General features: G+C 43.4%; 1 protein-coding gene across 1 annotated transcript in view; it reads left to right on the forward strand.

Moving 5' to 3' along the window:
- The window catches only part of SLC22A4 (solute carrier family 22 member 4), a 37,726-nt gene extending 19,738 nt beyond the window's left edge, over positions 1 to 17,988 (forward strand). Inside the window, exons 4-10 of the mRNA XM_028103424.2 lie at positions 2,348 to 2,519; positions 6,672 to 6,798; positions 10,072 to 10,172; positions 11,298 to 11,512; positions 12,776 to 12,958; positions 15,261 to 15,396; positions 17,541 to 17,988. Of these exons, the coding sequence (XP_027959225.1) occupies positions 2,348 to 2,519; positions 6,672 to 6,798; positions 10,072 to 10,172; positions 11,298 to 11,512; positions 12,776 to 12,958; positions 15,261 to 15,396; positions 17,541 to 17,616 (1,010 nt within the window). The 3' untranslated portion in view covers positions 17,617 to 17,988. The remainder of the gene's footprint in view (positions 1 to 2,347; positions 2,520 to 6,671; positions 6,799 to 10,071; positions 10,173 to 11,297; positions 11,513 to 12,775; positions 12,959 to 15,260; positions 15,397 to 17,540) is intronic.
- Positions 17,989 to 21,367: the final 3,379 nt, after the last annotated feature.

Consider the following 21,367-nt stretch of genomic DNA (forward strand, 5'->3'; position numbering starts at 1 on the left):
TATAATATTGCTTATGTAATTTTTTCTTTTTGAAATTTATGACAGTTTATGCATTTTGAGTTCCATTTGGTGCTTATGTCTTTAAATTTAGGAATTATAATGGAAAGGCCATTTAATTTGCAGGTGGTTTTTAAATTGACAGTATCTGATGTAGATGGAATACATAATTTAAAAGTATGTAGTGGGCGCCTGGGTGGCTCAGTTGGTTAAGCGACTGCCTTCGGCTCAGGTCACGCACAATCCTGGAGTCCCGGGATTGAGTCCCACATCGGACTCCCTGCTCAGCAGGGAGTCTGCTTCTCCCTCTGACCCTCTTCCCTCTCGTGCTCTCTATCTCTCATTCTCTCTCTCTCTCAAATAAATAAATAAAATCTTAAAAAAAAAATTCTTCAAAAAAAATAAAAGTATGTAGTAAATCTGTTCCATGTATACTGCCTTATTTCTAGATTTGTTAAACATTGGAACAGAAACTAATGGATAAAGGTGGCATGAAAACTATATTTTAGTATGTATTATGTACCAAGTGATATTATATATTAAACCATTCTTGATTGTTAGTTATTGTTAACAAAATTGTGTTCATAAAATTTTGTTAATTCTCCATGACCTTTCTGTAAATAAAATTCTCTTATCTAAAAGAAAGAAAGAAAGAAATTTCCTTTATCTCTAAACCCCCCAGGATACGTGTTGGTAATCATCCCTCAAGCATATGGCTCACGGGGGTCTCGTGACTAAGGTTTTATTAGACGGTAATAAATGACCTTTTCCCAACAATAGCTAGCCCCCTCAAGGTCCTGGAAACCTTGCTTCCCACTTCCTTAGAGATTTACACTATCCCTAACCCCCTTGCAACTTGAAAGTATATAATGGGCCGCTCCTCATGATCCTGGTGCAGCTCTTTCTGCCCATGGGTCTTGTCCAAGTGCTTTAATAAAACCACCCTTTTGCACCAAAGACCTCTCAAGAATTCTTTCTTGGCCATCGGCTTCGAACCCTAACGCTCTTTCATACATCAATAACATACACAGTCGATGAACACATATTTTGTATGTTATATGTATTCTATACTGTATTTGTAAAATAAAGTAAGCTAGAGAACGAAAACCATAAGGAAGAGAGACACATTTACAGTACCGTACTGTATTTATTGAAAAAAAATCCTTGCAGATGTGGACCCTGTAGTAATCATACTGCTCCTCTGGAATTAGCCCTTAATTCCTTAGCCTGTGCTAGGGCATACAAATACAACTGAGAAAATATCTCCTGAAAGACAAGGCTGAATGGTCCTTTGAATGCTCTGTTTTGTGTTTCCTGGGCTACTCTTTTGTAGCGGTGGGCGGATCACAAACAAAAAGAGCTGTTGCCATTGGCCAGATCTCTGCCCCGGGGGCAGACGACCAAGAGCGGATTCTGGAAAGGAGCTCTGTGCCAACAGAGGAGCTTGTTCTTGGACGCCCCCATTGCAACCGGGAGCTCTAAGAGGCAGGCATATCTCTAGAAGACTTGGAGCACTGAGCAGAGCAAGAGCCAACAGCCACCTGTGTGTCCTCTTCCAAAACAGGGCCCAACACCAAGCAGTCCTGGGCCTTTGCGGTGTTCTGGGAAAGCTCTGTGAATTTCCCTGGGTGTGCGGCCAACTCGAGAGCCGCCACCTGCTGGGCCAGCAAAATGGCTCCCTCTTTCTTTCCTTGGTCTGAATAGACTGTGTCTGCCTGGGGCTGATCCCTGAGTACAATGTGGCTGCAGGGAATTCAGCCCTGGGTGTCTGCGGAGAGGCGGGGGTAGGGGGCTGCTCTGTGTACCCCCAGAGTCAGCTGGATCCTATTTATCAACTCTCAGGGCTCAAGGGTGGCTAATGGTGTCCTAACACGACTCTGTTAACTCTGAGCTGTCCACTGTTTCCTGAGACCCCGTGTCTGTTTGTTTATAGTGGGCAAATGTGGGAAAGGCTACATGCATCGTGACCCCACAGAGCCCTTCAGAAGACCCCCCCCCCCACGCCACTGTCTCCCAGGGGAGAGTGTCTGCTCTTCACCTTGGGCACTTATTTTGGAAACAGGGCATTCTCAGAAAGATGACCTCTCAGGGCTGGGCATGAGACAGCCATAAAAAGATAAATCTGTGGCTCCTTTAAAATCTCATGAAAACTCATCCTTCTCTAAGGTGACAAGTCTTGGGTCACTTCCCACTTTCCTTCACCCTGATCACGCCTCCTCTGGGCCATAAGGCAAACGCTTTTCCCTTTTCCTCGTAATTGTAGCTCGAACTCCAACTGCCAGGTAATGATGTAAAACGGCAAATATTAAAGTGAGTTAAAATGCTAATACTCCTCCCTTGTTTTGAACAGGAACTGAAATTCTTGGCAAGTCAGTTCGTATTCTATTCTCTACGTTAGGAGTGTGCACATTTTTTGCAGTAGGCTACATGTTGCTGCCGCTGTTTGCTTACTTCATCCGAGACTGGCGGATGCTGCTGCTGGCGCTGACGGTGCCCGGGGTGCTGTGCATCCCGCTGTGGTGGTGAGTGTGGCTCGGTCCCAGACAGCCCCCCTCCGAGGGCCGGCATGCCTGGTGCTGACCCTCGCGCGGGCTGCGTGGTCCCCGTGGAGCTGGCCCTCAAGCCCGGGGCGTGTTGACCTCACTGCGGGTGGGCCTGTGTGCCACGCACAGTCTGATTCTCCACGGTCCCACAGAGCCCCGCTCTCAGGAAACCCGGCCCCACTGAGGCCCCACCCCCCCCCACCCCCACCCCCCCCCCCCCCCGGCCCCGCTCTCCTCCGCCGTTGGTTGTTGACGTTGTTTGTGGACATGGTACCCATGGGTTTTGTTGTTTCCAATTCTGCCCCACCCTGCTCTGTTGACAACTTTCTCTCTCCAGGAAATCTCTTTCTCCTTCTGGATTCAATTCATGTAATTTCCTCAAGCTTCCCTATCACGGGGTGATTAACATCTAGGATGTGCCTGTTTATCTGCTTTGTCTTTTTTTTTTTTTAAGACTTTATTTATTTGTCAGAGAGGGAGAGAGAGAGAGCACAAGCAGGGGGAGCGGCACACAGAGGGAGAAGCAGGCTTCCTGCTAAGCAGGGAGCCCGATGCGGGGGCTCGATCCCAGGACCCTGGGACCATGACCTGAGCCAAAGGCAGACGCTTCATGACTGAGCCACCCAGGCACCCCGAGGGACCCAGATTCTGACCATAACTTAAGTGAGCCACCCAGGCATCCCTCTGCTTTGTCTTGAAGGGCGAGAGAATTCTTTTCATTTAATGAGTTGTTAAGAGAAATGTTCTCTCCTTCCTCAATCCTGCCACCCAATTTTGACATATCAGTGTGGGATTAACCAAGTTTGGAGATACTCGCCCCAGTTTCACCCAATATGATTATGTGGGAAATTTCAGGTGAGAGAAGAGATTAGAATAATGGAATAAGGTCCCAGCTGCACCTTCTTTTTGGATTCCCCATTTCTTTGGTTTTGGTTTTGGTTTCTCCCATATTTAAGCAAGAGGAAAGGGGATTTCTTCTATTGGTGGGTCTCTCTCTCTCTCTCTCTCTTGCTTTTTCTCTCTCATTAATTCTTCTTGATTTGTTTTCATATCAATATCAAATCTCCCAACAGTATAGGTTTTACCGAACTGCTTGATCTCTACCTGCTTACACACAATGAAAGTTTCTTTGACCATTGTTTAAAAACTCATGGTTTAGACTAGCCCTCGTGGTTCCCTGTCCTTTGTACACAGCCTAGGAATTTTCCAGAAGGTCCTTTATCTTGCTGCAACTGTTAGGCAGCCTTAGAGACTGACAGGTAGCACATTTTGTCCTTGTTGGACCAGTTAGCTCGGGTTGGACCACTCCCAGTTACTGTCTTTTTATCATGTCTAAGACTGCTATCATTTTTCAGTGTAAATTCTTGGCATGGATGTGCCTGAGAGGAGAAAGCAATTTTTCCCTCAGTTGCCTGGGATTTGAGAGACAGTGTGTTAAAGGTTAGATAACTGTTCTGATTTGGAGATCTCCTCTGCAACACAGTCTGAAGGTCAGGAAAACTTATGGTAAATGAGGACAGGTCATTAACTACAGAGCTCTGACTCCAAGGAAGCACCCCAGATTTATAAGAGCAGGGCAATTTTCGGGAATGAGAGCCATCATGATCATCATCATAATCACCAACATCAGCTTTGTCACATCTTCTGACCCTCTTTCCATAATTCCCTTGCTGAGTAAATTTATTGTGAAAGGTGTTGGTGACCAGAGTTTCTCTCAAGACACAAGACAAGACTATTCAAAGGTTATTTTCTGCCTCTGCAGATGAATGATGTTAATTAATAATCTGTGATCCCTGGCTCTAGCTGTCATTTTGGACTAAGAGACCAGTACTTCTAAAATATGTCATAAGCAACCTTATTACTGTGTGATTCTATCAGAGGGAGGGAAAGAGAGAAGGAGAATAAAAATAAAAGGGCCCTGACTGACTATAAGAGATTAGTAGGGATTCTAATTTCTAGGGCTTGGACCTTTGCTTCAGGTTCCGATATTACAGCAAGGAACAACCCTGATAGGTCAGCCCCTGTGGTTTCCAGTAAAGACAGACCATCCCATGAGGCTCTGCCTTACCCTGGCCCTAAGGAGAGTTCTTTCTGTTGCCCCCGAGCTGGCTCGTGAGCGCTCCAGGCTGTGGGCACGCTGTACCAGGGACGGGACTGCCCCGGACAGAGGACAGCCCGGAACCAGCACTACAAAGCCGTGTGCTCGTCCTAAAAGTTTAACGACAGTCTTATCATAAAACAAAATCGCTTTCTTACAAACACCTCGTTCTTGAGGGTGGGACTTCCTGAAGCCATGCTCATCAGTGTAGGTGGGCTGGGGTCATGCAGGGTTGGCTTGGGGCTGCTGGGCTCCCTGCTGCCTTCTCAGTGTGTGATAGAGACTCTCCAGCAATGCCCTTCCCCCTGTTCTAGTTGCATTCAATCTACAAAGAAGCTATAGTGTACAACCTCGTTTGGTGCTCCCCTAACTTCTGCAGTGATCAGCTAGACTTGATACTCTGTGCAGCACAAAAGCTGTAGCCGAAGTAGAGATCGCAGCACCCTGAGCATCACGGGCGGCAAATGGGAGTAAACCAGAGCCCTGCAGGTGGTTTGGGGATGTTTTTTATGACTCAAATTCCCTTATAAGGTTTGGCAAGAACGGACCACAAGTATGAACAGGGTACGTGTGTAGGGGCTGGGGAGGGAGCCCATAGACGCAACACAGGGGAAGCTTTGCACTATCTAGCTGACTAAACATTAAGGTCCATGAGGGCCCTTAGAGCCTGTGGGAAGAAAGGTTGGGTATTTCTCAGAACAACCTTGTGGGGGAAAAGCATTGCTCAGAATTAGAAGGGAGTATACGTGTACATAGGCATGAAGTATACAGTGGCTGGGAAGTAGGAGCTCTAATTCTGCACTATAGCAGTAGCCTCTAGCCACACGCACATACTTAGATAAAATAAAACATTCACACCACATTCACATTCATTCACACCAGTTACACAGGCTCAATAGCCACATGCCGTTACCAGCTACGATATTTGGCAACACAGCTACAGCGCAGTGCAGAGCAGTGCAGAAAGCTGCCTTCTTGAACAGTGCGGCTCTACTTACTCAAGATCACGGACCCAACATCATCAGAGTTACCCGAGGGACCAACTAAAGGCACCTTCCAAAATGACATAACCTGGGTTCGTGTTTCAACCCACGCGCTGGTAGGCTGGGGAAGGGAGCTGAGGCTTGACCATTTGATAAGTTGTGTTTTGCTCTGAGGTTAATTGCTGTTGAGGCTTTGGAGGGGCCCGATTAATGATAGGAGGTCTCTGTACCTGCTACGTGTCGTGTATTTTTCTAGGATCACTGAGCACTGACCAATAGGTAAGGAAAGAAAGAGCTGGCAGAAGAATGGCTAAGAGATACTGAGAAATAAAAAGTAGGAAAGAATAGAAAAATATAAATAAATGCAAGTATGAAAAGAAGAAATAAGAATAGAAAAAATAGACAAATTAGGAAAGAATAGAAGTGAACGGTGTGTAATAAAAAAAATTAAGTTTCTAGACATTAAAAAAAAAAAAAGACAACATTATCTCCCAAAGCCTCGTTTGGTTACTCACTGCCCTGGGAATCTGAGAGCCACAGGGACAGCCCACAGAGGGGTGTCCATGTATCCACCTTCTCCTCTGCCCACGAGAAAAGCCCAAAGAGCATGGATGTCTTGGCCACCTTTACCTGGTTAACTTCTGACCATCGTCAGCTGGGACACTAGGAATTCTCTAAGGGATGGACGCACTGAAAAGATACTAGATTGTGTTTCTTTAAGAGCCACAATGGTTATTAAGTTTGAAATCACTTTCTCCCACTGCCTGGTTTACAGCACCCACAGTTAATGTTACCCTTTATGATCTGGTCCTGCCTTCAAGTACAACTGATGATCAGTCAGCCCTGTGATTTGATCAGAACTTTGAAACTTGGACGTGCTTTTATTTATTCCTATTATCAATGGAAATTTTATGAGGCCTCCTTCCTGATTTTTTTTAAATAGACAAACTACAATCTTACAAAATAAAAATTATTTGGGGGCAACTTACACTGAATAGTATTAAACCTCGTTATTGTGAAAAATTATAAACCATGAAAAATTTATTCCAGGTTTATTCCTGAATCGCCCCGGTGGTTGATATCCCAAAGAAGATTTAGAGAGGCTGAAAGTATCATCCAAAAAGCTGCAAAAATGAACAACATAGCTGCCCCAACGGTGATTTTTGATCCTATGGAGGTAAACATTTGCAGATGTGTCCTCTTAAAGTCAGCTATTCATTCTTGACTTAATATAACCCAGCGTGTGCCCACTATGTACCAGGCTCTGTGTGAGTCCTTGAGACACCGTGATGATTAAGTGCTGAGGTAAAGTCCCCCTCAGAGGGCTGCGTCGGAATTAGGTGCAGTCATATATGTAAACTGCTTAGCCTATAGCAAGTGTTGATTAAATACTAGTCCCCCTTGCCTTTGACAAGTTTTATCTGCAACTCTTTATTGGTACTGCGCCATACCACTGGTGCAGTTACATACCAGTGATCTTTGAAGGTCCAGATGAAGTGGAAAAACTGTGGTTGGGGGTATTCCATCCATGGATTTCCCCCACTGTACCCTGAATCAGGCCACAGCTGCTGAGGAAGCTGTGTATGCCTCTAGTCTTGCTGGGTCGTGTCTACAACTTAAAGGCGTGAAGGCACAGGCTCGAGGGGTCATCGCTGAAGGCAGGAGGCCACAAGGGAAAGATGATATCCTGTGGAAGCAGCCCTACTTCCTGACAGTCAGTGAGGACCTCAGTGTCCCTGTCCATGCCCTGTGCTGGGTCCTGGAGAAAGTGAGAAAAGTTAGATACAGTTCCTATGCTTAGGGAACATAGCATGTAGCTAAGAGGGTCGGGAGGATTAGATGTGACATAAATGATGCCGGGGGAGGAAGTGCTAAGTACCCAAGGTGTGGATGCTGTATACCAGCAGAGAAAGGGAACGGACGGACTCTGGGCTGAAGAGGCAGGTCCAAACCGGGGGGTGGGGGCTGAGATGAATGGAGGGGATGGGGGCAGGGCATTCCTGCCTAGGAGAAGGGTAAGGGTCTGCTCAGGATACCCCAAGAAGATGGGGACAGCTGCAGCGACTGTATGCCTGCCCCACACTCAAGTCTGCACAGACTCAAGTCTGGCTCCCCCGGAAAGCAGGACTCTGCGGAGGGTGGTGGGCATTCCTCGGCTCCATCCCTGGCCTTTGGGACCTCTGACAGAAGCAGATATCCTGGCAATAGCTGAAGGATTAATTACAGGGCCATGAACCCAAGCTCTCAGAGGGCTGCCAGGGCAAATATCTCTTAATCCTTTGCTCTTCAGATCAAGAATTCCATTCCCAGCCTTAGATAATTTATTGGACATCAGGAGTGTCCAGTGGACCCTTCTGAATCTCAGGGTGGTGCTGGTTGTTGATTGATGTTTATTGCGTCTGTGATCTGATTCCTGTCTTTCAGGAACTTACAGTTTAGTGGTGGAGATCAGACCTACGTGGTTGAAAGCAGTCATAAAACATAAAAGAGATAGTTATGGGCAAATAAGAGTAAAGTTCAGTGTCAAAACACATGCTTCTGAAAGCACCTCATTTCTTCCTACCATCAGGCACGTGGAGCCTGAGCTGGATGAGCCCGCTGAAGGAAAGGGAGCTTGTGCTCATCTCTGATGCTTACCTCCTGGCAAGGCGGGGCAGTGGAGGGGGGGGTTCCTCTTCAAAGCCCTGGGCCAGCACATACAGCCTGCTCAGAACGACGATGGAGAGTCTACCAGATGTCAGGCACAGTGTTGAGCTTATTTGATGTTCACGCAAGGCATAGCTAATGGGTACTACTCTAGGCCCTTTTTTTCAGGAGAGGAAATCGAAGTACAGAGAAGTTAAGGAATTTGCCCACAATCCCATAGCTAGAAATCTCGCTAGGTCTCTCTGGTGCCAAAGGACGTGCGCTTAACAGCATGTGATTTCTTATCTCATGTTAGAGGCAGTGGACAGAAAAAAATATAGAGTAGGGTCATCTTGGAAAGCTGTCTTGGGCTTCTCTGGCTTTCCTTCTGAAGCACCTTTAGCCTGCTCATGGAGTTTGGTCCAAAGGTATTTTGGTGATCCATACAGTCACAAGTATTGGATACAAGATTATTCTTGTCCTGAGTTTTCTAAAACTGGCTGTTATCAAAATCACCCAGGGGGGAAAAAAATCACCCAAGTAACTTTAAAAATATGGAGTCGTAGGCTTCAGGGCCCCAGGAAGGATTCAGATTCAGCAGGCCCCAGGTGGGACCTGGCGAGCTGCATTTTCATAAGGGCCCCGTGGAAGCACCAAGTGTTAGCGTTGGCCTGAGGCACAGGTCCTATCCATGCATGGCACCACTTCCAGAACCCTCCATGAAGACTTCTAGTTCCCACTAGTTTATTCAGGGGCTTTACTTTGGTTGTGATAAGAGGGTTATGCTGCCAGGGGCATGTTCTGGGGCTGTACACTCCAAATCATGTAGAAGAAGAAAGGTAATATGTCTGTGAGCAGCAAGAGGGAGTGTCTGATTATTCTTAGAAAGAAGGAGGCTCATATCTGGGGAGCACCTGCTATAAAGGCAGGTCCATCAGTCTCATTCCTTCACCGTAGACCCTCCTTCCTAAGCCTCCTATTGCACACACACCATATCCCAAAGAGATTCCACACCTCAGAGCCTTGTAATTTTTTTTTTACAAGTTCCAATAAGCTTGATTATCTAGATTCCTACCACATGGCAAGTTAAATTTAGTGAATTAAAAGTAAAGGAGGGAAACCCATTGACAATAGTAAGAAACTGGCACTAGCCAGATAGTTAGCATATTTTCCTCAATGGTGCAGTCATAGTAATAATTATAGTTAAAACGGGATTGGGCATCTACCATGGTTCAAGTACTATGCTAAGTTTTATATATATATATATATATATACACACACACATATATATATATACACACACACACATATATAACCTCATTTAATTTTCTCAACTCCCAATTATTATACATTTTAACAGAGAAGTAAACTGATGCTCAGAACTCTTACCCAAGGTCCCTCAGTGAACCCAAATCTGTTCTGACACTGAGACAACAACAAGAAAAATACAAAACCGGACATGGACCTGAAGGCATTTGGGGCGTTTGGCCCTGCCCATTCCACGAGTCCTATGGGTCACAGCTCAGTGTGATTCGTGTCACCACAGTGATGACCATGAGTCAAGAAAAGGCTGTTAGCAGTCAGGCTTTATATAAAGAGGCACTGAAGCCAATTCTAAGGCTCTGTCTAAAATGGGCCACAAGTATTTTAAAGTGTTAGAATAAGCATCATATACGTGGATGCCCTTATTCCCCTCCAGTTCCAGACTTCTGAGCATATTCAAGGTGAAGGAGCGTTATATGCATAATAGGTCTTTCCCACATTGCCATGGTTGAAGATACCTCCTCATTACCTCTTAATCTCATGGTTGTTTGCATTATTTTAGCTACAGGAACTAAAACTCCCAAGTCAGCAGAAAGTTTTCATTCTGGACCTGTTCAGGACACGAAATATTGCCACAATAACCATCATGTCCTTGCTGCTCTGGTAAGTAATAAGTGATCTATGAATGTGACACGTAGCACCCAAGTATGCAACCGATTTTCTCTAATTCACAGCAACGTCAGGGTAAGGACTGAGTCTTCCTGAAACAAAATAAAAATTATAGAATTCTAAGTTATTTGGAAATGCCTCCATTCAATTCATGGAACATGGATGGTGAAAAAAAAGTCACAGGGAACAATATTTAAGCCTGCAGTACTGTGGCCCACAGGGAAAGGGTCCCTCCCCTCCTAAAGTAATTGGGATTAATAGTAATAATGTTGCTGGTGGCTGAAACTGAAAGGCTAATGCAACTCCTGCTTCCTGACGCTGTATTAGCAACAGAGCAGTGACATTAGAACAACAATGTTCCTGAAAACATTTTCCGGATATCCTCTGCTTTTTGGTCATGTTAATCATAAGCAAATTTCTGCACAGAGGAGTCTGCAAGATGCAGTCATTTTTATACAGAACAGCTTTGTGGTTCTGTGGAAGTGGACTGTAATGACAGGATATGCAGTGTGTACTCTGTGAGACTTTGAACCACTATGGGACTTTCATTCTCTCCCCTAAAGTGAGTTTTAATAAATCGATTGGAATTCACCAAAAGTGAATCCCACAGTATTGACTATGTGTCCTTGTTTTTCTTTTCGGTAAGAATAAAATCTGGATTTTGTGTACACTGACATGACTGATGGTTTTTCTTCAAATAATAGTTGTAAGGGAATGAGGATGTTCAAACTGTTCAGGAAATACTGAAATATGAAATTAACTAGACCAGAATACTGAAATCTGAAATGAACTAGACCAGGTGTTGTTGAATGTTGGTATAACTAGACTAGTGCTGTCCAGTAGAACTCTCCACAACAATGAAAATATTTTATGTCTGAGTTTTCCATTGTAGTAGCCACTAGCCACATGTAGCTATCAAGGTAAAGTGTGGCTAGTGTGACTAAAGAACTGAATTTTTAGTTTCATTTCATTTAAATTGATTTACTTTTATATAGCCATATGTGACTAGCAGCTACTTATAGGACAGAAAGATGGAGACAATTTCTTGACCATCATGGAATTATGGAGTGGTTCAAGCTATCCTCTTGTCATTTTTGCCTTTTTTCTTTTGTCTTTCAGGATGCTAACCTCAGTGGGTTACTTTGCTCTGTCTCTCAACGCTCCTAATTTACACGGAGATGCCTATCTGAACTGTTTCCTTTCTGCCTTGATCGAAGTTCCAGCTTACATTGTAGCCTGGTTGCTGCTTCGAACCCTGCCTCGGCGTTACATCATAGCCGGAGTACTGTTCTTAGGAGGAGGCGTGCTTCTCTTAATTCAGCTCGTACCTGCAGGTAAGAAGTTAACCAATATTAACAGCTTACCAGAAAAGATCCACACCTTGACTGGACTAATCATTAGTCACTGCACCCTGTTTGTGACGCCCTTACATCATAAGCTCTTCGTAAGTCCACCGGACAAGCGACAGCTAACTACATAATTTCCTGTGTTCGTAACAACTCCCCTGAAATGGGGGTCAGCCTCAGAGCATCAGACATCACTGCCTGGGAGGAAGACTAATGCCATCAGTCATCCCCTTGGTGCTTTCAAACCTCTTCCCTGAGGAGCATTTTCCAGTTTGCAGCACGTAGGACACACCAGTTCCGATATAAGTCAGTGATTTTTAGGGTCTGTAATCCTGAAGTAGTTAAAGAGCACACTGAATACGTTTGCTTCTTTTTTCTCCTTATGCCTAACTTTCTCATATTATTAAAATGTTGACAATAGATCATTGATAACATAGTATTAGACATAGAAACATATATTTCTTTACTAAGAATAAACGGGATAGAGGGCGCCTGGGTGGCTCAGTTGGTTAAGCGACTGCCTTTGGCTCAGGTCATGATCCTGGAGTCCCGGGATCGAGTCCCGCATCGGGCTCCCTGCTCAGCAGGGAGTCTGCTTCTCCCTCTGACCCTCTTCCCTCTCGTGCTCTCTCTCTCTCATTCTCTCTCTCTCTCAAATAAATAAATAAAATCTTTAAAAAAAAAAGAATAAACGGGATAGAAAGGATTGGTCCTTCTCTTTGAAGATTAAACTTAACTATATTAACATGCTAACAATTTACCATGAAACTGTTGTAACAAAAGTGGACAAAGGTCACTGACTGCCTAAATGATCTAGAGTAACAGTTGAGCAAAACAGAAAGCAACCCCCCCCATCTTTACTTGTGTCTGATTATCAAGATATTTGAAGAGAAAGTGTTACTTGGGAATATCTTTCTTCCTTTCTTTCTTTCTTTCTTTCTTTCTTTCTTTCTTTTTAAGAAAGAGAGATGGGGGAAGGAGAAGGGCGGAGGGAAAGGGAGAGAGAGAATCTTAAGCAGGTTCCACACTCAGTGCAGAGCTGGCGTGCAGGGTTTGATCGTATGATCCTGAGATCGTGACCTGAGCTGAAATCAAGAGTCGGAACCTTAACCGACTGAGTCATCCAGGTGCTCCAGGAATACGTTTATATTATAAAAACATTGCTGTGCAGGCAAAAAGGACAATGAAAAAACTGAGTTACAAATTCTTACTTCTAAAAGCACCTCTGTTTACACTGGGTCTCTTTTCCAGATTACAACTTCTTGTCCATTGGTCTGGTGATGTTAGGAAAGTTCGGGATCACCTCTGCTTTCTCCATGCTGTATGTCTTCACTGCAGAGCTTTACCCCACCCTGGTCAGGAACATGGCTGTGGGCGTCACATCCATGGCCTCCAGAGTGGGCAGCATCATTGCTCCCTACTTTGTTTACCTCGGTGAGATGCATCTTGTCAATTTGTTCTTTTTTTTTTAATATAAAGGAATAGATTTTTTCATTGTGAAAAAATGCAAACAGCACAGAAAGTACTGGAAAAATTACAAAGCTTACCTCTTCTCTCCCGGGTCCCCAGACTGCAGCCCTAGAAGTAGCTAATATTAACATTTTGGTGAGTAGCCCTTCAGACATTTTGTTTTGCAAAACATATATATATATACACAATAAAATTAAACACATAAACAAAATTATATATATTGTTTCACAACTTTCTTAACATTGTATCATATATAGCTTTTACCTTCTTTTTAGTTAGTATATATTCTTCCAATGTATGTATATACATAGTTTGTATGTATACATATTTAGGCTCATTGGATGGACATTTAGGCCATTTCCAGGTTTTTGTTATTACACATAACACTGTAATGAACATTCCTCTATCCCCCTAAGACCCTTTGTTCATGTAATTACACACACTTGGATTCATGGATTGTTGGAGCAATTTAAAATTTTCATAGATATTGCCAAACTGGCCTCTAGGTATTGTACTAATTTACAATCCAACTATCAATATATGAGAGTGCCTATTTCTCCATATCCTAACAAGGGGATGATCCAATTTTTTAATCATCGGTAATCTGTTATCTGAAAAATGGATATCATTATTGCTTTCATTTCTAATTCTTTAATTATAAATAAAGTTGAGCATTTTTTTAAGATTTATTTATTTATTTGCGAGACAGAGGGAGCGCAGGAGCGCATGCTCATGTGAGCTGGGGGAGGGATAGAGGGAGAGAATCTTCAAGCAGAAGCCCTGCTGAGCACAGAGTCTGATGCGGGGCTCGATCTCAAAACCCATGAGATCATGACCTGAGCTGAAATCAAGAGTCAGACACTTAACCGACTCAGCCACCCAGGCGCCCCTGATTTGTGAGAGTCCTTTGTAATCGAAAGAAACTAGCCCTTTGCGTATATGTTGTAAATATTTTTCCTAGTTCATCATTTACTTTTGATTTTATGATATTTTAGGAAGTTTTAGTTTTTATATAGTCAGATTTCTCAATCTGGAATAACATCACAGGAGGGCTTCAGTGGGTTGCTCAATGGATGTGGGATCTCACACTCCAAGCCTAAGCCCCCTTAAGGACTCTGCCAGTGAGAGATGCTGATAACGCATCCTTATTCTTCCTAGTCATCCGTTGGTTCAAATACGCTGGTTCTGACTGGTTCAAACACGCACACAAACAAATACTCTATCTAAATCCTCAGCAGAGGTACACCCTAATCTTTGCAGATGAAGTGAAATATTTTCTTATCTTAAACATACTCTGCACGGCTACCCTGAACAAGCCCTAAAAAAACACATTATAATATAGAATGGTGTTGTTTTCCCTTTGTTCTTCCCTCTACTTTCAAGCCACACTCACTTGGTCTAAGGGTGGACCACTGGGTACGGAAGGAATGGAAGAGTCTGAGACAGATCTTTCTGTTCCGCAACAGCTACTCCTATTAGTGACGTAGATGCCTCAGAGAAGCTTCCAGATTAATGTTTTCTGACAAAGAAAATCCTTGGGTGTGCTATTCCTCTGTAATCTCTGTTTGCAGAAAGGAAGCAAAATGAGGCTCTATTATTCTCCTGTCCAAGTGCCTACTTACTAGCGCAGGCAAAAGCAATGGTCACACCAGTCATCATGGCCAGTACCTGTCCCTGCGATATTCTTTTTCTCCTTGATACCTGCTCATCCCCCATCTCTAATTCCACCTTGAGAGGGAAAAGTTGGTAGGTGAAGACTTCCATCAAAGGAACATCTGTCACACATGGTTAAAGAGTGGCTTGGAGAATGCCACCCGGCATGAAAGACCTTATGATAATGCAAAATCACGTAGGGAAATGATTATGGGAATCTCAGAGGTAATGGCTTCTACCAAAAAGAAACTGTGATCCTCTGCATACCTTTTTCCTTCTGACAATGTTCAGGTTTAAAACTGCTCTCAAGGGCGCCTGGGTGGCTCAGTCGGTTGAGCGACTGCCTCCGGCTCAGGTCGTGATCCTGGAGTCCCTGGATCGAGTCCCGCATCGGGCTCCCTGCTCAGTGGGGAGTCTGCTTCTCCCTCTGACCCTCCCCCGTCTCATGCTCTCTCTCTCTCTCATTCTCTCTCTCTCAAATAAATAAATAAAATCTTTAAAAAAAAAAAACTGCTCTCAAATAGTGTTTGCCATGATTACAAAATATGGAGAATCCATATTTTGGGACATCTGGAGAATCCCCGTATCTAACTGGTGTTCTTGTGCCTTCCAGGTGCTTACGACAGAGTTCTGCCCTACATCGTCATGGGTAGCCTGACTGTCTTCATTGGAATCATCACCCTTTTCTTCCCTGAAAGTTTTGGAATGACTCTACCAGAGACCTTAGAGCAGATGCAGAAAGTGAAAGGGTAAGTGGAACTTTAAAAACTGGTAGCAAAATTCCTCAAAATTCCTCAGAATTAACATGCAAGAATAGCCAGGAAATTTCTGAAAAAGCAGAATAGTAAGTAGAGAGTAGCTCTATCAGATAATAAAGCATATTACTAAGCAGAGGTAATTAAAACCGTTATCATAAGGGTGTAGGAATCGAAATCACAGGAATAGAATAGAGTTCAGAATTAAATCCAAGAAACTATGAGAACTCAGTCTATGCTAAAAAGTTGCAATTCAAAATCAGTGAGAAAAATTAGATTATTCAGTAAAGGGTGTTAGAGAATTCAGCTAGCCACGTTGGATAAATAGAAAACTTGCATCCTACTCCAGAATAAATACATCAAGATAAATTGCAAAGTGATTAAAAATGGAGGCCTAAAAATGTAAAATCATAAATGTATCAGAAGAAAAGATACGTTATTTTTGTAACCTCAGAGAAGGCCTTTCTGAGCGTGATATGAAACGCAAAGAGATGTAAAGGAAAAGATTGCTACGTCTGATTATGAAACTTCAGAAATTCTTGGCACAGCAGGTAAGGAGACCATAAATAAAAACAAAGGTCAAAAAGCCAGGGGAGAAAATATTTGCAACACAGAATATACACCTGGGGCTAATACAGCTAATATACATGAAACTCTCAGCAGTCAGTGGGAAAAAGACAGACAACTCAGTAGGAAAACTGGCAAAGGTCATCAACAAGTGGTTAACAGAAAAGGACGTTTCAGTGGCAGGGATATACATGAAAAACAATACTTGTCCACATTAATAAAGAAATATGAAATAAAACAATTTAATCTTTTTTTGGCCTATGAGATTGTATGAGAGTTTTCCCTCCTGATACCCACCACTTCTGACACCAACTTGTGCCTTACAATTTCATTCAATTCCAACACTAACCACCAGAGTTTGCATCAGAATCCGTAAGTTTTAGAGCTTAGTCCCACAAGACTGCCCTCCCTTCAGATGTCAGTGGTAAATATCAGGTCCCCAGGTTATCCACACTTCTATCCAGTGTGGTTTCAAAGTCTGGTGTTTCCACAACCCCCTTCCTCCCACTCAAGTTCAGTAATTTGCCGGAATAACTCACAGAACTCGGATAATACTTTCCTTACCATTTCAGGTTTATTATAAAGGATACATACAAACAGCCAGATGAAGAGAGACAAAGACTGAGGTCCAGAAGGGTCCAGAGTGCAGGAGCTTCTGTCCCTGTGCAGTTGGGGAACGCCACCATCCTCACACGTGGATGTGTTCACCAATTCAGAAGCTCTCTGAACTTCAGTGTTCAGGGGGTTTTATGGAGGTTTTATCACCGAGGCATGATCAATAACTAATCCAACCTCTAGCCCCTCACCCCTCCTTGGAGGTTGGAAGGTGGGGCTGAAAGTTCCAGGCTTCTAATCAACGCCTGATCTTTCTGGTGACCAGCCTCCATCCTGAAACTATCGAGGGGCCCCCCAAGAGTTGCCTCATTAAAATAAAAGACAAGATGATCCCTATCACTCAGGAAATGACAAAGGATTTAGGAGCTCTGAGTCGGGAACCGGGGACAAAAATCGAATATCTTTCTACAGTATCACGGATTGGCAAACAATTAAAGATGAGTGGATTTGTAGGAGAAGTTAAGATTCTATAGTGAAACTGCCTGGCTTCAAATCCCAAATCTAGTGAATGAATTTGGGAAAATTGCTTAATTTTCACTAACCCTCGGGATTCACATCTGGGAATAGTTCATATGGGGAAACAGTTCATACGGCTATCATGAGGTTCTGTAAGATAATGGGTCTTTAGTGCCTGGCCATGAAGAACATAAATCTATATATGAGTGGATGATTCTGATTCCTGACAGAACATATATAGCAAAGTGTGCGCCAAAAGTTGTGTTCTTCTAATGATATGACTATTCCAATATCAACTTTAGCTTGCTGAGAACTTCATGTTTACCACTCCACCCTTTCCTCAGGGAAACTGTAGAATTAGAGAATACAAGCTCTAGACTCCTGAACTATTATTAGAGTTATGTTCATTAACTGGATAAATGTTTTGCAGTGTCAGTCTGGCATTCTGAGGAGGAGAGTCTTGAATATTTAATTTTCTTTAGCACTTACTTTATTTTCAGGTTCGGGTTTAGGAAAAAACCGAGAGATTCAGTAGAGAAGGAAGAAAATCCCAAAGTTCTAATAACTTCATTCTGATAAGATCTCCACCCCATTTGGTGACCTGAAAACCAGCTGCATCAGACTCTACAAGGAAACCAAAGCCTTTCCTGAGGAACTGGACCAAGCCTGATGATGAACACTCAGATGACTCTGCTGTTGAGAAACGCTTGTCATAGAGCACACTCCGGGCCACTCTTCCAGATCATCTCCTTAATTTTAAAAACCATTTCTAGAGAGTCCACCTTCTTAACGAATTCGATGAAATGGGTTCATACGATTTTTTTGAAAATGTGTGGGTCAAGGAACGGTAAATCCATACAAAGATTAACACTCATTTCCAAACATACAAATTCTATTCAAATAAAAAGAATGTCATTGTATTAACACAACTATCAGGTGACAACAGTATGTGTGTGTGTATGTGTGTAAGTGAACCAGCACATTCAAAATTATAGTCGTGTTTGAAGTGAACTCAAATACTGCTGTAACTAAATGATTAGATGAGTATTCCTATCCAGAAAATTTTATACAATCCTTTGAGGGGAACTGATGGCAGATATTAATAGTGTTTTACAAGTGAAATGCCACAGGAGATCAAGTAGCTTGGGTCACATGACCTGCTGGCCTTGAAGAAGGGAACCCAGGCAGTTCCCTGCTACGATTTCAGTGGCTATGACTTAAGGCCTTTTGAAGGGTCCGCATTCGTTGGGATCTTTTTGAGCACGTGTTTAAACTTTGTTTCTTTAGAGCGGCTGAAGAGGTATTTTGCTAGTAAACAGAATCAGGAGAGCCACGAACCAGTTAGGTTGGTAAAGATGGTTTGTATGCCCTGCAGCCAGGAGCTACCGGCCCCCAGGAAGGAGGCTGTCCACGCCAACAATCTGGAGAGACTTTTAAAACAGTTCTTTCCATTAACAGATTCCTTCCTAAGCGTGGTCTGCAGCTGCTGGTCTCTCCAACCAGGGGTGCATCTGGTTTCAGTTCCACGAGTGAGCAGGGGGGAAGAAATAAAGGCCACCGCTGGGGTCATGTGTTATCATAAGCTCAGGAGAGACATGTCAGGTCTCTGTCTCAGCACGTTTTAGGCATGCTGAGATGGCAACAGAGCAGGAGGTTACTCCTGGACACCTGGGCAACATGCTTTCGCTGAAAGTGGCCTCTGACCACAGCACAGTTGTAAGCTCCGGACCCTTCCCTATACCCAGCGCTATACTGTGCGCGTGGAAACAGGTAGCCACTGGTTTTCATAGATACCTGATGGCATCAGCTCCGAAAAACAATTATCCCCAAATGTAAATTTTCACTAACTGTTTTTTAGAGGAAACTTGGATGTAACATTTTTGATAAGTAGTCCTTATTATTTCAAGTTCCTTATCTTGAACTTTTCTAATTAACCCTCAATTTTTTTTCTCTCTATAGCCATCTTTCTAACATATATTTTATATCCTCCTGACGCACTGATGCTACCTTTTGACTGTTACTTTAAAATCCGCCAGAGGGGTGCCTGGGTGGCTCAGTCGATTAAGTGTCTGCCTTCAGCTCAGGTCATGATCCCAGGGTCCTGGGATCGAGTCCCACGTTGGGCTCCCTGCTCAGCGGGGAGCCTGCTTCTCCCCTGCCTGCCACTCCCCCGGCTTGTGCTTGCTCCCTCTCTCTCTCTCAAATAAATAAAATTTAAAAAAAATAATAAAGGGGCGCCTGGGTGGCTCAGTTCGTTGAGCGACTGCCTTCGGCTCGGGTCATGATCTCAAGGTCCTGGGGTGGAGCCTCACATCAGGCTCCCAGCTCAGCAGAAGGCCTGCTTCTCCCTCTCCCACTCCCCCTGCTTGTGTTCGCTGTCTCGCTGTCTCTCTCTCTCTGTCAAATAAATAAAAAAAATCTTCAAAAAATTTTTAAAATATTAAATAAAAATAAATAAATAAAATCCACCAGACTATCCTAGAATAATTTATGTTTTGTCATTGGCGACACAGGTGCATAGCTTCATCCACCCAGTGCTTTTATCTCCCCCATGGATGCAGCCTGTCTGGGTCACCTTTCCATCGACCTTGCTAAGCACTGGGCAGCCCATCCCACAGACAGCAGGTCATGCTGCCTCCCAACAAGCTCTTCTCGAACTTCCTCCCTCCCCCCCACCCGCCCCGTGTTCTTCAGGTTCTTGTTAACCCTCACTGAGCTGGGCTCTTGTCTTGTTGCCCCCACACCCCCCTAAGTTCTGGGATGCAAAATGCTCTTAAAACTTTTTCTAGATATAAAAAGTAAGGATGTGATAATTACCTTTCACTGCTGTTTGTACTGGCATTTTATATTTTAAAATATTAAGAGATGACTTTTTAAAATCTGTTTCTGTAAAGGCAACAAATACACAGATGATTATCTCTTTGGTAGTTCAAAGACCAAGTAGATCAACACATGTCAAAAGAGCATTTGATTAAATTCAAGGTACATTCCTGAGTTTTAAAAACTGCTTTTAAAGTTAGGTCAACAAGGCAACATCCTGCACTCGCTTAAGAATAGCAGTCTCCGGCTGGCAGCCAATCTGACACTGCACGTTCTAGAATCTAGTGTCTTGCATGGATTCTGTTAGCATCTGAACCAGTCCCTCCTCCTAATTCGGCTCCTTCCCTGCCCTGAGTCTATCCTCAGCACAGCCGCCTGGTTATCTAAATGAGACCATGTCACTTTTCCACTCAAAACCTTCCCATAGCCCCCCATCTCAGGTGTGCTTCTTCCCCCTTTCTGGTCCCACAGCATGTGCTTTCACTTACATGAGTTTCATCCCACTTCAGTCAGGTTTTTGAAAGTTAAAGTCTTTACAATAGTCTATGCATAGGATGATCACATGCCCCGGTTTTCCCAGAACAGTCACAGTTTCTATCTATGAGCCTAGGGTGATTATTAATCCCCCCAACGATAACTTTTCACTCTAAAAATGTCCCAATTTGGATGACGAGTTATATACGCTCACCAATTATAGGGTCCTGCTCTGTGTCCCCAAATGTCCTTGCTCAAATGTCACCTGCTTGATAAATACTTACCTGACCACCCAATTTTAAACTGTATCTTGTTCTCTCTGTCCTAAATTCACCTGTCCCTGGTTCATTTTTCTCCATAGTTTTTATTACCCTCTAACATCCCAGCTAACTTACCTCTTCATTTTTTTTTTAACGTCCTTCTTCCTCATGGAGTTTACATTCCATCCCCAGCAGTTAGAAGTGTGTTTGGCACATAGTCGATACTTGATAAATATTTGTTTAAAAATGGATAAATATATTATTATAATCATTATTATAGTTAAATTGGCAAAAGTAATTTTTAGCTTTCAAACAAGAAAACATTGGCCAATAAACATACCAAAAAAGTGTTCTGGGTCACCTGGATGGCTCAATTGGTTAAGTGTCCGACTCTTCTTCTTTTTTTTTTTATTTTAGAGAGAGAGAGTGCCACGCAACTTGGGGGACAGACAGAGGGAGAAAATCTTCAAGCCAACTCCCTGCTGAGCAGGGAGCTTGATGCAGGCTTGATCTTAGGACCCCTGAGATCATGACTTGAGCTGAAAGCAAGAGTCAAAAGCTTAAAGACTGATTGAGCCACCCAGGGGCCCCAAGTGTCCGATTCTTCGTCCCAGCTCAGGTCTTTTTTTTTTTTTTTAATTTTTTATTGTTATGTTAATCACCATACATTACATCATTAGTTCTTGATGTAGTGTTCCATGATTCATTGTTTGTGCATAACACCCAGTTCAGCTCAGGTCTTGATCTCAGGGTCGTAAGTTCAAGCCCCACAT

Source organism: Eumetopias jubatus, unplaced genomic scaffold, assembly GCF_037043125.1.
Source record: "Eumetopias jubatus isolate StellerSeaLion01/CBP00866 unplaced genomic scaffold, mEumJub1_p1.0 scaffold_5, whole genome shotgun sequence".
Lineage (NCBI taxonomy): Eukaryota > Metazoa > Chordata > Mammalia > Carnivora > Otariidae > Eumetopias > Eumetopias jubatus.